Here is a 17,331-nt window from a genome sequence, read left to right on the forward strand (position 1 = left end):
AATAAGGCTGCAGGACCTGATGGAGTCAGCCCCAGAGTCTGGAAGGTCTGTGCTGACCAGCTCCAGACAGTAGCATGTGCTGAAACTTTGAAAAGCATCATGTTGAAATGTATATAAATAATTACAGGCCAATTGTCCCTCACCTCACATGTCCTGAAAGTTCTGGAGAGGCCGGTACTGACCCATTTGAGGCCTCAGGTTGAAACATCTTTAGACCAACTACAGTTCGCCTATCGCTCCCAGGTTGGAGGGGATCATGCCATCATATATGTGCTCCAGCTGCAGAGCAGGTGATTAGCAGCACAGGCGCACCGAGAGGCACAGAGGACTGTCCTCTTCACCCATCAGTACAACACTGAGTCCTGTCATCTACAGAACATTTCAGGCAACTCTGCAGTCGTCCTCTCCGCAGCCTGCTGATCGAACAGCAGATCAGCTTTAGTCAGAGACTTCTCCAGCTCCGCTGTGATAAGGAAAGGTGCAGGACGTCATTCCTGCCATCAGCCATCCCCCTGTACAAATGACCTGTACATTACCGCAATGTACAACTGCACAGACTTAAGGTGCAACTTGACAATTGTCTAGTTCTGTCAGATGTGTGTAGATGTGTATTTTTCAATGGCTACTGCAACATATTTACAGATACACAAGTATCTAATCTAATCTAATCTAATCTAATCTAATCTAATCTAATCTAATCTAATCTAATCTGAAAGTATTCATTATTTAAATGAAGATTTGCTGGTCTATATTGCATTTGAAGCTATATTTATATTTGTCTTGCTCTCCAGGACAGAAATAACCAAGAAAAACCACAACAAATATCAATGCTTTCAATAAAGAACTAAAAATGAATATGCACAAATCGATCATGTTACAAACTTAAATGCTTAAAATGCCAGTCAAGCCCTGTGTCTTCATCAATGCAGTATTTCCTAGATCAACTTCAATTTCCTTGTCAGCTGTCAAAGTCAGACTGCTATCAAACTTAATTACCGTTAAGTGGATGGATTTAAAAAAAGGGTAAAAAGGTCTCTGAGATGTTTCTCACAAACACTGGGAGATGGGCTTAACTTACCCTGCTGGCAGAAAACCAGGTGCTGACAGATGAACCACGTCTTTTTAAAATTTCTCTCCACAGCTGTGGACGGCAGCTCCAGGCTGCTTTGTAGCCACATCTGTAAGCTGGGCAGCTGGATGTTTGGAGAAAATTACAGTTTGATCTGCGGCGAGCCAGATTGGAGGACAGCTTTGCTGTACCACATCCAGACACTGCGATTAAGAGTGATCAAAGATGCAGGTTTTGCAATGAACATAGCTGATCACAATCCACTTTGTAGCTCCCTTGCTCTGAAACAGAAACACTCAAATCTCCAATGTATAAGTTGGAGAGGTCAATAATGTTTTTAATTAATGATTTCTAATGAATCAGGGACCACAATCTGTGCTGGAATCTGAGTAAAGCTTAGTCTGCAACTACAGCCAGATTCACACACACTCAGTTGACTTATCTTCACACATCTTCCTCCTCTTATTCATTACTTTTATTTAATGTTTAAAAAATAAATGATTATTCATACAACAAGACAAGTAAAGACAGATTTAATTGTGTCAGTTTAAGAATAAAAATCTCCTTCAGTCTTCAGGCCCGGCATCCACATACAGACTGATGTATTTAACCAGGTTTCCCTGGATCTCTAATTACTGCCACTACACCAAGACTTCGTAACCTTTTGGCCCAGCTGTTTAAAGAAGAGGAGCTGCAGTGCAGAACTGAGGGTAATGAAAGTATATTCCTTTCAACCTCTATTTACCAAGGGAGGGTTTGCTGTGCACAACTGCTCATTTCCTGTAACATCCTGCTCTCGTTCACACACATACAGGTCTGTTGCTCCCGCCACAGCACTAGCGTGTACCCATACACCCAGTCCCTGACTTTTTACCATCAATGCCAAAACCAGAAGCATGTCCTGAAATCTCCAGGGAACCATATCTGTGCATACATCCCAGCAAAATAACTTTGGCTTTGCTAAACCAAGCAAGTTTGTACCTGGATGCTCAGAGTTGACACGAGTAGCAATTTGAGGATTAGAAAATGGGGAAATTAATGTTTCTGAGGGGAAACGTCTGTAGGTGAGGGCAGTGACTTAGTGTCTCCAGGTTAATTCCCACAAGAACGGAATACAATTACTGTATAATTGCAATGTTGCTCACAGAGCAGTTCTATGTGGATTCATTCATCCAAGGGCTTCCAAAGGATTAGTATTTCAACCACTATGGCAGCACTGTCTTAAAACAATGCACTAGATTAGAGGGCATACAGGTTTGGAAAGACAAATTATGATTAGTAAACTGAACCTCAAAATCCTCACTTGAGTCTTTCCAGCTGCCTCTTTATTCTGACTAATCTTAGTAATCTTACAATATGAAGTCACAGAAGCGGTACACTGGTGTTATTGCTATTATTTAAATTGTTAATTGAAGCTTATCCAATCAAAAAATTAAAAAATAACTGGCCTTGAATTCCTGGAACATATTCACGTATCCTGCCATAAAAAAAGTCAAGATATTCACACAGCTGTAGACAAACATAAAACAATAAGAGACCACTGCAATAATTCCATACCAATGTCTATTAAAGTCCTTAACCTGCACATTAAATTCTGTTTCATGAGGTACTGATTAGGTGATCAAATGAATCCTGTTTGATTTTTTTGGTGTGGAGTGTGAGAGCACGCCAAAACGCATGAGAGCAGTGAACGCAAATTAGGGTTATTCCAACGCATACTGATTTCTGAATGTTCTTTAGTGAAATCGTTATGTCTAGAATTATTCAAATTCTGCAAATACTGCATAGTTTTCATTATTTAGGGTGTTGTCACTTCCTTTAAATGTGTGCTCTCAGTCACAATAGTTTTAATTCAGTATTTAGGACAAATAATAAAACAATTTCATTTCATTTCACCCAACCTGAGAAACAAGTTATTTTGCAGAAGCCTCTTATTTTTTCCAGAGCTCTGTTTGTCTGCTTGATGTGGCAAATGTAAACTGCTCTACTGCACTCAGTTTATTTCAGCTTGTGGGATGTTGATTGGGTGGATTTGTCGCTCCCCAGTGATTGTTTAGACAAAATAAATACATAAATCTGAAAAACACATTTAGAATGAAATAAGCACAAAGTGAGATTTAATGAATGAAGTGAAACTACATGATAACTGAATCGGATGTGCTGTGGATTCACTGACAATCAGTGGTTGTCTGTTTGAGCTAATTGTGTTTATATGATGGAGGCAAACATCAGTATTTGACATTTGGAACATTATAAGAAAAATATGATGATGATTTGTTCACATCGTACAAACTCAGTGGTGTGTTAAGCCACTATTTAAGCCACTGCAGCTCTGCAGCTTATCAAACCATTAGCCCCTCATTGCACAGGCTGAAGTTTAACGTCTCCTTATGCACATAAACTGTCAGCATCCCTCGTCAGTCCTTCAGTCACTTTTGCACAGCCACAAACACAGTTCCCCATGACTAATATCTTGTGAAGATTTCTGTAATGTAACCAAACTCAGTGGGTCTCATTTTGAAGTGGCTGTTTGGGGAATGGTTTGATAAATGACAAATAAATTGAAATACAAACCACTTAGCACCCAGTTGGCATTTTTAATAGTCTACACAGGTCATTAAGCCTCTGAATGTCCACTGTTTGACAAATATCCTCCCAGCACTCTTCTTTGACTCTCTCTAACTGCTCATAAAAAAGCCTCTCAATCATCTGTGTCCATTTGCCTCTAAACATAACCCTGTGGTTTGATGCAGTCTTTTTCTCAGGCACATAAACAAGAAATGGAAATACACAGCCAACCACTAAAAGCCCTATTTTATCTTTAGAAACGATGAATATTCATGAAGCTGCATTTAAGGAATAATAGCCGTGTAATTGCCTCCTGAGATAAATGGTAACAAAACAGAGGCCCTTTTCTCCGCTGTTTGTAGAAAGTGGTCACGGACATCTGGGTAAATACTTCAACTAAAACTTAACAATTCATTTCCTCAAATGAGCAATCACTGGCTATGACATAAGCAACCAGTTGTTGGCATGTGTGTGAGAAAGTGTAAAGTTAGGTTCTAATAAATTATGAATTTATCATTGATTTGCTTATTGTTGGGTAAATTATCAGGACAATTACAAATCTCACATCTCAGCTCAGCTGGCTGACGTGTGCAGTGTGACCAGAGATGCTGTTCAAGGGGAAATGAGGAGGCGAAGGAAGAGGGGACCTAACACCTTTTCTACTAACTGGTTGATAACCTGCCGTGCTCTTCTTACAAAGTCTCTCTTTAGCTCAGCATTACTCATTCAGAATGTGTCTTTCATGATTCTCCAGAGTCTGGAGAGAGATATGACGAGGACGAGTAAAATGTTTAATATTTAGGTTGGACAGTTTCACACAGCTTCAAAGAGTTATTCCATAGGGGAAGCGGAGGACTGTGGTATTAACTAAATGTGAGTTGCTGTACTTCTTGCACAGTGTTGAGTAAACTCTGCGGATGGTATTTTCAGTTCATTCGCTTACATTTTTTCAGCAGCAGTTGTTTTCTGTGTATACTGTGCACACCTTCATGGAGCAGAGCCATACTTAAGATGCTTTTCTTGCTGCAACAAGTCAACATGTCTTCTCTTAGAAATGCTATCCAAACCCCCCAGGATTAAGAATCTCCATTTATTATTGGCTGTTTCTGATCAGTAAAATTAAAATGTGTTCCACTGTAGCAGTAAATCACAGCAAGCCCCATACTGCTTACTAGTCTGTTACATGTTGCTGATGACATGTTTGTGGTGGGCTGGGAACACAAATAGACTAACAAAACCTAACCATTGGCATCAGTTTGCTTCCAGCTCTGGGCTTGTTTGACATTCTCTGACTACACCATCTAATCCATGTGTGTAATTCCAGATCTTTTTTCAACACGTCTGTATTTTTACTGCTTGACTGAATTTGTCATATGTTGCATGCCTCATCTCACCTTGCATAACATCTGGGAACTGACTTCATCCTCACCTCACCACACCTCACCACACCTCATCACCACATCGCCACCAACACCCAATCAGACACAACCCGAATCAGTTTCAGTTGTAATAATCAAGTGGGATTAGTTCGCATCGTGAAGACAAATCAGCTACTTATGGTACACAGTGGCACACAGTACAAGTACTTGTAGAAAGGGTGTTGCTACTTCAACAGTGAACTAGATGTCCAAGTAACAAGAGTACCAAATGTGAAAAATAAATGGGCACCTAAATGTCTTTCTGGAATTGTGTGCATGTTTCAGCACAGGGCTGTTGAATGAATAAAGTGCACTCTTCCAGTAAGTCACTCAGTGCTGCCAAGTTATTTATTACACTGTACAAGGACAACAACTCCTCGTACTGCTACTAAGTTACAGATTACACACTGTATTATATTCATCACAAACTTCTTCAATAAACAATGCTGTACGGAGTAGAAAAGGGCCTAGCAAAATGTCAGGATATGACGTGCATCACAATAAACAAACAATATAAAAGAATGGCCATTTAACTCTATAACTTTCTTACTCTTTGTATTAGCTTTATTGAGTTTTATAACAGAGTGACGCTCCCGATCGGTAGACATTATACCAGTGTAGGAACCTGTAACTGCAAGGCAAAACATTTTTCAGTACCACAGAACAATCCCACATTACCCAGGAGGTGCTTTGACTAAGAGGACATTTCATTCTTATTTTATTAAACTTAGCTACTGCAGATCCAGTTCGGTGTGCAGACAGCTATACACACACAAACAAACACACACACACACACACAGTTGGTGAAATCGTTCCAGGCAGTCATAAGACCTAACAGCTAATGTGCATTTTCATTCCATTTGTGCTGTAGAAATGGATACCGTCCCATGGGGATCCAAGTGGCAGAGCGTATCCAGTTTGCACCAAAAACCTATTTGTGCTTTGGGAAAAGCCATACATTCTCAAAATAGTATGTGTGATTGGGTCACTCTCTCTCTCTTTGCCACTGGCATAGCGTCGTATATCACATCTCACCATGTGCTAGGTGACATAATCCAGCCAACACGGGACAGAGCTGCACAGATGATTACTGGGACAGGTGTGTTTTTTATTTCCTCCCCAAATGCATTAGAACTGGGATATTTCAAATCTCCATTTAACAGCCTCTGGTTCTGTTCTCACTCTCCTCAGATGTCACATAAAGAAGACACAGTGGTGGTTTCATTTCCATGGGCATGCATGACTTATGAGTTAGTATTGTCAGGTTTTTTTAATAATGGGAACTGAAAGAAAGAGAAATGTCTCCATACAAACTTTGGAGATATAAATATCTGAGTGATGTTGGTACTTTGGGATGTGCTGATTAGCACATGAGCAATGCATGGAAAGAAAGCAAGTTCTTCCAACATGCACATCATTTCAGACAGGTAAAATGAAAGTCCAGTGCTGCAGTAGTATCTCTGACACAAGTGAAAAATTTATCTAAGAGAAAATTAAACAGTTTAGCACAAACAAAATGATAAAACAATCCTGACTGAGAAAGAAATGAACGTAACGGTGGATTTTTTATTTTAATACTATTAAGATACGCAGTGAGAAATAAGTCTACGTTACAAGCACGTGGCCATGTACACAACCCTGTAAATCCTTAGTGTGTCAACGCACTCTATATTTGTTCTTTCAGTAGCTATGAAGAAGTGTGGTCCTGTTCCAGTGAGCTTTTATCTACCTGACTTCTGCAAGACTTCAAATACTTTTTACTTGCATTTTTTAGTGTCCTGGTAACGACTGGAATTATAGGTTGATATTATATGTGGACTGGCACTGGAGGGTGTATTCTAACTGGATGAGTCTGTCCATGCATCAGTAACTCTCATTGCTTTCTAAAATTAGCATGCTTAATGATGGTGCTTGATAACCATGAAATGTCTCTGTGCTGCACTTGTTCAATCTAGTAACCTGGTTTCACACATGAGGAAGCCTTCATATCATAATGAAGAGAAAGGTAGATGTGGTTGGGTGAAACCACTAGAGTTTGTTTAGTGCTGTGTCTGCACATATTCCCTCTGAGGCCGTGCAGTTTTTGCTATCTATCTGTATTGCTACAGCGTCTACAATGTTTCTGCGGAATGCTGGGTCGAAAATAAATTCACAACATGAATACATCAATTTATTAGAGACATGAAGCCAGAGGATACAAATACAAACAAGTGCAAATGGCTCATGACAGAAATGGAGGTGTAAAGTAAACAATTAGCATACAATGATGTGATTAGTTATATTATAATCACCACAAGCTGGTTCACTAACAGAGTAGTAGTCTGTTCTCAGTAAGTTATATTGTTAGGAGCTTGGAGTTGGTTCTATAAGTTATTATATCATGTTAACAAACTCTTATTCTTTCATAAAAGACGCAGCTGTGGGATTCTCGCTCACTTGTCCCAGGTCACTCTCCCTGTCAGTCAATTGCAAGGCGATGCCCACAAAGCCCAGTGAATTGAAGAGTAGAGTCATTACAGGACACTTTGAAATACCTCTCTGATAGGAGGTGATGACATCTGCCAAGCTATGCAGACATGCCCTCCAGAGACAGTTACCAAGGTCAAGTCATCTCGCTGCCAAGATTTTAAGTCCAGCTGGAATTCTAGTCCCTAAAAGACAACCAATGTTTTCAGGATAACTGAGCACTGTATAAAAATGGTACGATGATGCTGGCAACGTTTCAAAACCCTGCAGCCTCAGGTTCATCCAAATGCTTTGTCAATGGAAACTTCTGTTTTAGAGGGAATCGGTTTTGCAGCAACAAGAATGATATTCATTCCTGCCAGCACTTAAAGTAGATCAAACAAGCTTTCATTGCTCCTGGAACATACTGAAGCATAGGAGATAAATGTATTTTCTTGCCATGACATGCTCAGTTTTTAGTGAAAAATGCACATAAACCACCATTTTATAACTCAAATTCAGATTCACCACTTAATAAATAAACTTATTTAAGTTTGTGATACGTGTAATAGGCGACAGATTGTGGTTTTGATGGATGGCTCAACTTTGATGTTTGAAGTAAAGTTTTATGACCCTTAATTCCTTCAGAGCTGCTAAAACACTACTCACCTTGCTTTGTGGACATGTTTTGACCCATAGCATCAATAGTAGGTCAGGACAACCATCAGCCCTGAAAAAACAGAGCACTAAGGAAACGATGCTGCCTCAGTGAATGACAGGTATTTGCTGTAACAAGTAATCTTGACTTTAGGCAGAACTACTCCACCCTTCATGTTTAGACTAGGCACTAGTCAGACACTTTACTCTGTCTGTCAGGCATTGAGCCTTTTTACAGTTTGTTGTTTAGACGTTAAAGTGCATATATTGTACATTTTCTGCTCTGGGAGCCTCAGAAGCAGAACTTGACTCATATTTTTTTCTGTTTTTGCTTCGTTTTATGACGACTTCCTCACTCGGAGCTGTTTGTCCTGTGCCAGCTGGTCAGACTGCTGCTGCTTGAGTCATTGAACAGAAGCAGTTGATAACATTCACTAAGTCGTTCTGCTAAGGAAACTGAATTGGTTTTCGATTAGAGTAATTTCATTCTGTAGATAAAGGGGCAAAAAACATGCTATAGATCTTATCTGTATTTATTTTACTTGTGAGGAAAAGTGGCCATAGAAAGTCTTTACAGCTGCCAATGAAATTCTTATAGAACAAGTAAAACATTTACAAAGACTGACATTCGAAATGATATTGCCAAGCTGATGGTGTAACTCGCTGACAACGCTTATCTGCAAACTGGTAAGATTTCCACAAGTAGGTTTCTTTTAGGAGGACAGCAGAAGGATGCAGGACAATGAGACCACTACAGTAGTCAGACTGATAAGAAACAGAATGGAGAGTCATCAAAAATCTTATTTAAAGACATTATTTATCCAGGCAATGTTTGCTGAGCATTAATGTAATTCCTCACCAACATATTTCTGTTCACACAGTTTCAGACACACCTGGGAGTACACCCACTGGACATCTGACACTGTCCTCTCAGTAGTTTGGGGTTAAGAACCATATTTACAGCCACCTCAGTGGAAGCTACTGAGACAAAGGTGTGCCTCATTCACATTTCAATACAACCTTTAGATTTAAGTTTAACTAAACTCCAACGCTAACGTGCAATTGAGCTGTTACAATAATTTTGTTACTATTTTTCATTAAGGAATTCTAAATGATTTCAATCTCAAACCCACTTTATAATATCTAATGCAATACCTGCTCTGTTACTTGGACAACAGCCTCTCCTTTGTTTGCTGTCTCAAACAGATTATTAGCATGTTTAATCCCATCACAAATTACTCCTGAGCATGCCAATATGATTTATTGTTTTAGAAAACAATATATTTGTCCAAGCCTAAAATCTGAAGGGAAGTTTTCCAAGAATCTGTGGGTAAACAGCAAAACAAACACTCCTGCATGCAGGTGGTTGACATGTGAACGCATCAGCTTGATGCCTGAATGAGCACTTTACAGAAAAGTTGTGTAGTCAGTCTTACGGAGCTGGTAATGTAATCAGTAAAAGCAAGAAACTGATTACAATACTCAAGAAAGAGATTAGATGCTATACAAATGAGAACATAAAGAGGTATGTCTGTTAAGTAACAGCCTGCTGAAAAAAAGCAACTCTTCTACGCAGCCGTCATTTTAATCTTTGAGGTATTCACTTTGTTCCTCTCCTTTTGTGGACTAGATATAGACATTTAATGTTCATCTTTCACGTCTAATGTTTTTTTTTATTTCTGAGAGACAATAAAAATAATTTGGCCGACTTTTCTTGTTACCGTTCATTTTTACAGTAACACTAAATTTAGTCTGTGTTATCTAACCTCTTCTGATTTCCAGTCAATAGATACATGTCCACTTCTTTTTTCACAGTTACACAGATGCTTTCAGCACAAAAAGTAAAAACCTTTAATATTTGGAGATTAAGAGATTGTGTATTAACTTTGGTTCTACTGTATGATCACAGTCAGCGCTCTCTAACAGGACTGTATGGGTTTAACCTTTTGTTGTTGTAGCTCCACACTCAGATCTCAGACGGTTGATTACTTTATTCATACTACCTTTATTTACAGACATACACATTACATTAGGAAATAAGCCATTTAATGCCTGTGGGCTCTTTAGTCATTCATTAAACTAATATATACAGTACAAATGTGGAGAAGTTGATTATGCTGCACTGCTCTGACGGTTTTTACACCATGGCAACATGTCGCCAGTCTGGTCCATTGTAACTAACAACCTGACGCCATCCATCAAACTTTCTACAGCCACATTATAAATATTTCATACATACCAGATGGTGGGTGTAGTCATTTTCTTATATTAACAATGGGTCATGTGTGTATTGTGAAACAGGTTGTTTATTGTGACAAACCCACAGAAAAGACTCACCTGACTCTGCAGCTCCCCGCAGCTCGACGCTCTGCAGCTTTGCTGTTTTGTTTCATTTTTTCATCTGTCGCCAGATTTATTCTCAGCTGTTTTCGGTGAAAGGGCTCTCCATGAGGGAGACCGGGCTTCGAAACCTGCCTGTGGCCTACCACCAGTAAGAGTCCTTAGATAAGACCTCCTTAAGCTTACCCTGCCTTTACCTTGTTGTAAGTCGATTTGGATAAAAGTGTCAGCCAAATGACTAAATTTAAATAAAGTTGCCGTACGTCACGTTATTTACACCTTATGTCTCCCCCAAATGGCCAAAATATGACTGCAGTCCCATGCTCATCCACCCTCACCAAAGAATTACTACTTTTCTTTTACTTGTCTTGATTATCATTGGCTAAGGTGTTGTCTATAACCAAAGAAAACTTCATCAGACAGAGCAATCCCTCTTCAGCAGGACTTCAACCTGTGACCCAGATCTCTTGAAAACTCCCAGTGGTCTGGAAGACGGAGGAGTCGCTGCCCAAAATGACAAACAGCAGGAAGGCGGTGGCATGCTTTGCTTGCCAAATACAGCACTCCATGTTCAAATAGTGCTGAGAGGGAAAACATAGACACTGTTATCCTGGGTCCTTCAGTCTGGAGTGAGCTGTTGAAGGGAAAAACCTCTCCCGCTAGGAGACATAGACCTGCATCTATTCACTGATCAAGGGTTATGACTGCTGCTATCATGGAAAAGTGTAGATTAGTGATTTTCTTATTCTTACTTTGATGGGAACATGGGGAATTATGTGGTAAGTGAGCTGCAGGATGAATGGACCCATGAAGCCAGTTAAAAATCTGTTGTTCAAAGTAAAAACTCCACTGACTCGAATAAGAAATCGCTTCCATCCTGACAAACCTCTCCCTGTATATATGGGTTTCACCTCACTCAGTGTAACTTTTGCCCGATTTGCTTCCCATCGAGATCTTTAAACGTTGAGCTCTCCATTCAGTTTGATGGTTTTAATTTAGCCAAGCATACCTTCTGCTATTGCACTGCCCCCTACAATGATTAACTGCATAGTGCTGCATTCATTCATCCAAGCATATCCATCAAAGTGCAGCTTTGTCTAAGTGGAAACAAGATTTCCCAGGGAAGTGGACTCAGGAAACATCTGACCTGTATTAAAGAATAAATGGAGATTCCAAGACCGGCTAGTTTTGTTTCACTGCTTTGAGAGCAGCATCATAATTTCAAATTAAAATCCACCCTTCTATAGTTAAGCACCAAGGAAAGCACTTAAAATGACATAGTGGATTCTTGAACGCCAGCTGGCCACACTTGTAGCTGCTAGTACAAGAGGTCTGAACGTTTATACCCCCTGTGTTGGCCTCGTCAGAAGAGATTCTCTAACAATTGACTGAGAAGAAGAATAAAAAATAAAGGGTGGGGGGTTCTTAACTTCAGTGCCAAACCTTGTATATATGACAATTAGATATTTAAGTTGAATATTTATTTCAAATATATCACATATTGTTTCACTTGAATAATTTGAGAACACAGACCATCAGGTTTTTCATGCTTTCAAAGTTGTTTCTTCACTTTGACACGGTGGTTGACATTAATATGGGTAATTACAACTTCAGAATGTGTGTGTAATAACTGCAGAATGCACTGTAAAGTTTCTTTTAATCACTTTCACACATACTTAGTGCCATATTCAGCTAAGTTTTAAACTCTGAGATTAGATGGGTCTTACCAACATGTTACCAAACTGTGCTATTATAAGTTCTGCTCTCAGTCAAATGCTCTCAGACCGGGTGGATGATGAACACTTTACACATTACACCTGAAACAGTCATAATGTGTAAAGACCACACACTTTCTTTCCTGTTTTGAAATCCCTACCTTAAACTTCTTATTTGTCTGCATTACAATCTAATGACTGTGCAATGCACCTCTGTATCTTCAGCCCTCCATGCATGTATATGTAGGAAACTGCACATGTTTACTCATGAGCCTGTGATCCTAATAACCCTGGTCCTCCCTCTAATCTCATAATCTGCAGCGGAACAACAGCCTCTGTGATCATTGGCAGGTTTACAGTGTAACATACCTTCCTCCAGTGGCACTCAGGGGGGATATGTGGGAATATCTGCAGGTAATACAGATCTCCTGCAAATATCTGCAGCCAGAGTTTTCTAATAAGACCTGAGTCTATGCTTATGGGTGGGCAAGGAGGGGATATAAACAGGGCCTTGTATGGGGTTGTGCAGCCAAACTACTTAACTCAGAGACTGATATGAAGAGGTGCCTTACTGAGATGACCCGTGTGATTGGGAAGGTGTGATACATCTACAGCTGGAAGGATGTTGTTATTTCACCAGCAGCTCCACCAGTTTAATGGAAAGACTGTAACATGAACAAAGGCTATTCCAGTGTAATGAAACAAGCTGATATAGGCTGTTAGTTAGTTAATAACCTCGACAACAAAGCTATGTAGTGTTATTGTAATATGCCTGAGTCTATTTGCTTCAATGGGAGAAGACTGATTGAAGTTTCTCTAACAATGCCACTCTATCCAAGAAATGTTGTATTATAACAAACTGCAGCCCTAGTTGTCATAAAATACCCCAAAAAGGGTCACGCCTATTACGCGAGAAGGAAGCCATACATCAATTTTGTGCAGAAACGCTGTTGACTTTTCTGAGAGCTACATCTCATCTTGACAGAAAGACAGTGGTAACCTGTTCAGTGGTCAGACGAGTCCAAGTGTCAGTGTGTTTTTTAAGAAAAATGAATATTGGATTTCATGCCAAAGATGAAGACCACCCAAGCTGTCAGAAAGATGCACGTGTGATGGTTTCAATATGCAGCAGTGACTTGTTAAGTGTGTTGACATAGAGGCGTATACTGGACACTTTACAGAGACGTGCGCAACCATCAAGTTTACACCTTATCCTGCAAAGTCAGTTGAAATCAGGACAATACCGGGCCTCATTCTACATGTGCTGCAACAAAGTGGCTTCATAGACAAAGCGTGAACACGCTTTACTGGCCTTTAATGCAGGAACCAGGAGAATCAGACAGCAGTGACTATGTGCTGTTGAGCAGCAACATCCTTGTATCAAGAAGGAACGAGAAAACATTCCTATTGTTCATTTCTAAATGATTGAAAAGATGTAAATATGTCTCTGTCCCAAACGTTTGGAGTGAATTTCAGGCATCAAAACACAAGTAAATAAAACATAAATAACTCTTCAAGTGAATTAACAAATCACAGATTTTATTTTTTATAACACTTTAGGAAAAGTCCCAACTTTTCTGGAAATTGGCATCCTAATTATATAACATATGTATTACTATTTACAAGACCCAAATCCCTGATGAAGAAATATAATGGTGTGTGGATTACATTATGAGCTTTGTTAGTCCTAGTCCAGAATAGGGAGGCCTATAGAGCTGTGTTCTATGTCCCACATCACATATGTGTTTGAAGTCAAACACTTTCCTAAAGTTAGAGAGATTGTAGTCTGGGTTAAATATTGAAGCAAACTATTTCAATATTTAACTGGGACCCGACCAATTCTCACTTCTGTTTGCCCCAGTTTGATTAACCCTCACCCATTCATTCTCTTACCCTTTACCATCCCTACTCTCATCCATTCATCCACTTTTCTATTGCTGATGCCTCTTCTGCAGACATGTCAGCGGCACACTATTGGCTCCAGTTTAAAATCCAATCTCTTAGACACTGACTCTCTCTTTGCAGCCACCAACACATCCCAGACTGACTGACCTGAATGGACATCTTCATTGTCACTCCCATCATCAACATATAATCCTTTCATTTAACCTTTAAACTCACATTGTTGTGGCTTGGTTTGTGCTAGTGAACCGGTGATTGTTTTAGTGCTTGTGGTGGGAGCCATTTTCCTTCAATGCTATCTGAAACCATACAATGCATTTTTGAGCTGCAGCTGTAATTCTTTTGTCCATGTTATTAATAACCATGTAACCCTAAATCCATGTGGCAGGCACATAAAAAAGACACATGCAATTCATGCTACTGTAATAAAATCTTTAGTGGTGGAGGAAGGAAATATTCTTATAAAAATTTACATTTCAGGGTTTTATGTCCATTCCTTTGCCTTTTTCAGCCCTGTGTCAGATTCATTATGACGGATGATCGCCCAGCACAGCACTCACCCTCCATTGGAGACTGCCTCATCTGATATGTTATAGAGTCATCAGCAGCCACTTGCCAAGTTTAATACGACTGGGGACCTTAACTCTCTAGGCAGCTACTACTAAACATGCCAGACGTGTCTGGCTCCCTCCTCCCTGAGATCGATATCAAATCGTCTCACAGAGCATCAACCATCAAGCGCGCCAGAACGGTGAACACTCAGACACTCCAGTCAAAGGTTACAGACGGCTCGGACAGCTTTGGCCTCAGCCAACATGTGACTGCTGTTTTAAAGAGCTCTTTGACAGTTTAACATCTCTCCCCAACACTTCCCCCTCCTCCACCCCCCCTTCATCCCACTCCCTGCCCTCTCACCTCCCTGTTGTTTTCCTTTCCCAGCCATCCTGATTAAACCTGGAGACCCCAGTGGGAGGCTCTGATTTCCCAGCCCTGACTGTTACTGTAGTGAAGTTTGCACTGCATGTCCTCACACAAGCCCAGTCAAACCCACTGACTTCAGAAGGCTGAGTAATGAATGAAGTTCTACAGGCATGTTGGTACTTTGAACTGCTCCTTGTGAAATCCTGTCCTGTCAATCTCTGTCAACAGGATGGTCCTAAACCTGACTGTTAAAAAACAACTTTGGTTAGCTTTTACTATGGAATTAGTTGCACTTTAGCCTCCAATATTCAAACTCCTATTTTACATTTTACTGCTCTTGCAACAAAGGCCAGTATGCACAAGACTGGTTAAATGCCAAAGATGAAGTACATTTAGCAAAACTGTTCTTGGGGTCTACATTTCCAGCACCAGCATGTCCTTGCTTGGTCTCGTTTTGGTTTATAAATCAATAAGTAGGCTATAAAAAGCTTTGAGTAAGGGTCATGAGGGCATGAATATAGAGCCAGTGTATTAAAAAGCTCCATCCAAGAGGAAAGAAAACAATCAACCTAAGTTAATACATAGTTGAAAATACACTGCATGATTTGTACTGAGGTTTGAAATAAGGTCTGCATGTTCCCCACCATGTGTGCCCACACACTTGCTACAACAACAAAGAACTTAATTGTCAAATTGCCCATGATTGATAGAAATCACTGGAGGGTAATTATTTACTTACACAAATAAAGATAGAGACACCATTAACTTCACCATAAGCTGGATGGGACATTAAACATTTACAAACATGGATTTCTGAATTTGATGGTGCAGCTTCGTGCAGTTCAGAGGGTAAGCAAATTGCACAGCCTGGAGCTACTAGTGCTGTATGAATGAAGCCTTTTTTATGATCACAGGGAAAAATTCTCCCCTGGGATCTGGAATTTCAGAGGGTTTCCCCCTTAAACACATGCCGGTACACTTTAAAGGTAAAAGGTAATTTTGCACTTCCTATCCCGGATAATGATGTTTGAACTGAATGAAACGTTCTCATTCATTGCAGTAGAAACTCAAGCAAGATGTGCATGTTTAAAGAATGGCTTTAAGCCCAGTATGAATAAGCATTTTGTGATGGGAGTGCAGCATTTCCAAGTTAATGTATCAACATCATAGCATTGAATCACGCAAGACGCACTGGAAACTCACCGTTTTGCTCCTTTACACTTGGAAGGTGAAATTTGCCGACGTGACTTGATTCAGCTTCCGAGCCATATTGTTGGAGAAGCGATGCAAGAAGGAATAATAATGGAAGGATCATTTGGATGAGTTGTAGTTGGCGATCACGAAGGGCTGCAGACGGGTCGGTTTGTATCACCACGCACATGCGTCGTTTACAGGGCACAAGTGCTGTTTGGGGCACATTTGGAGAGGATAAATGCAGAGTAGAATCCACATAATCTTGATCATTAGTCCCTCTGCACAAAGTGGGATTTTAAGTTCCTAAATCAGGACAAATCCTCTCCAGAACTTCCAATCCCGCTGCTGCTGCGCAACGCAAGGGCGCACCTGTTGGTTCTGTAGACTTTCGCACGCTGAGCTGGACAAAGTTTGGTTTGGTTTAAAGTAATTATAATCCTGGACTTAGCTGTAAAAGCGTCCTTGTGCACGCATATCATCTATGGTAATTTGGCATTTGTCTAAAGCGCGCGTCCACGGTGCGTTCTTGACTCCGTCTGAATAAATCCCTGCAGATCTTTACGCATTACAGCAAAAGCTCACACACAGAGACAAGCAAAGAGCCCAGCAACCCGATACAGTCTGTACCCAGAGACCAGCGAGAGTTCTGTTGTCTGGCGAGGTTTTGAGTCATAACTTGGTGGAGACTGAGATAAAATATCGCTGCGCTGCCTGGGTTGGGTTTTTGGAGACTGCCAACTGACGGCACAACAGGTGCTATACATAAAGTACAACTTCCCAGCTGAGGAAACTCCCCATGATGTTAACTGTTCAGTTGCTGCCTGAACCAGTGAGGTACTTTGGCCACTCTGAGTTACAAATTGTCAAATACAGTAGTACTTAGAGCCATTTCGCATCTTAAGGAAACACAGAATAAAGCAAATCAGCACCATGTGTTGGGAAGAATGTTTCCCATTCTCGATACAAGGTAATGTGTCGATTCAAATTTTTGAAATAACTCCGGATAAAGTCGTTTCCTCCCTGGTACAAAACAACCTCTGACACACAAACTTCAGATGAAATGATTCCAATTTGACACGTTTGAAACTTGCACATTATGGAG

At 40.2% G+C, this 17,331-nt stretch overlaps 1 protein-coding gene across 2 annotated transcripts in view; it reads right to left on the reverse strand.

The window, feature by feature from the left end:
• pdgfc (platelet derived growth factor c) overlaps positions 1-16,935 on the reverse strand; it is a 40,047-nt gene extending 23,112 nt beyond the window's left edge. For both annotated transcript variants that reach the window (XM_026357175.1, XM_026357174.1), the window contains exon 1: positions 16,239-16,935. In XM_026357175.1, coding sequence (XP_026212960.1) covers positions 16,239-16,416 — 178 coding nt within the window. In that variant the 5' untranslated portion in view covers positions 16,417-16,935. The remainder of the gene's footprint in view (positions 1-16,238) is intronic.
• Between the last annotated feature and the right edge of the window lie 396 nt (positions 16,936-17,331).

Source organism: Anabas testudineus, chromosome 10 (genome assembly GCF_900324465.2).
Source record: "Anabas testudineus chromosome 10, fAnaTes1.2, whole genome shotgun sequence".
Lineage (NCBI taxonomy): Eukaryota > Metazoa > Chordata > Actinopteri > Anabantiformes > Anabantidae > Anabas > Anabas testudineus.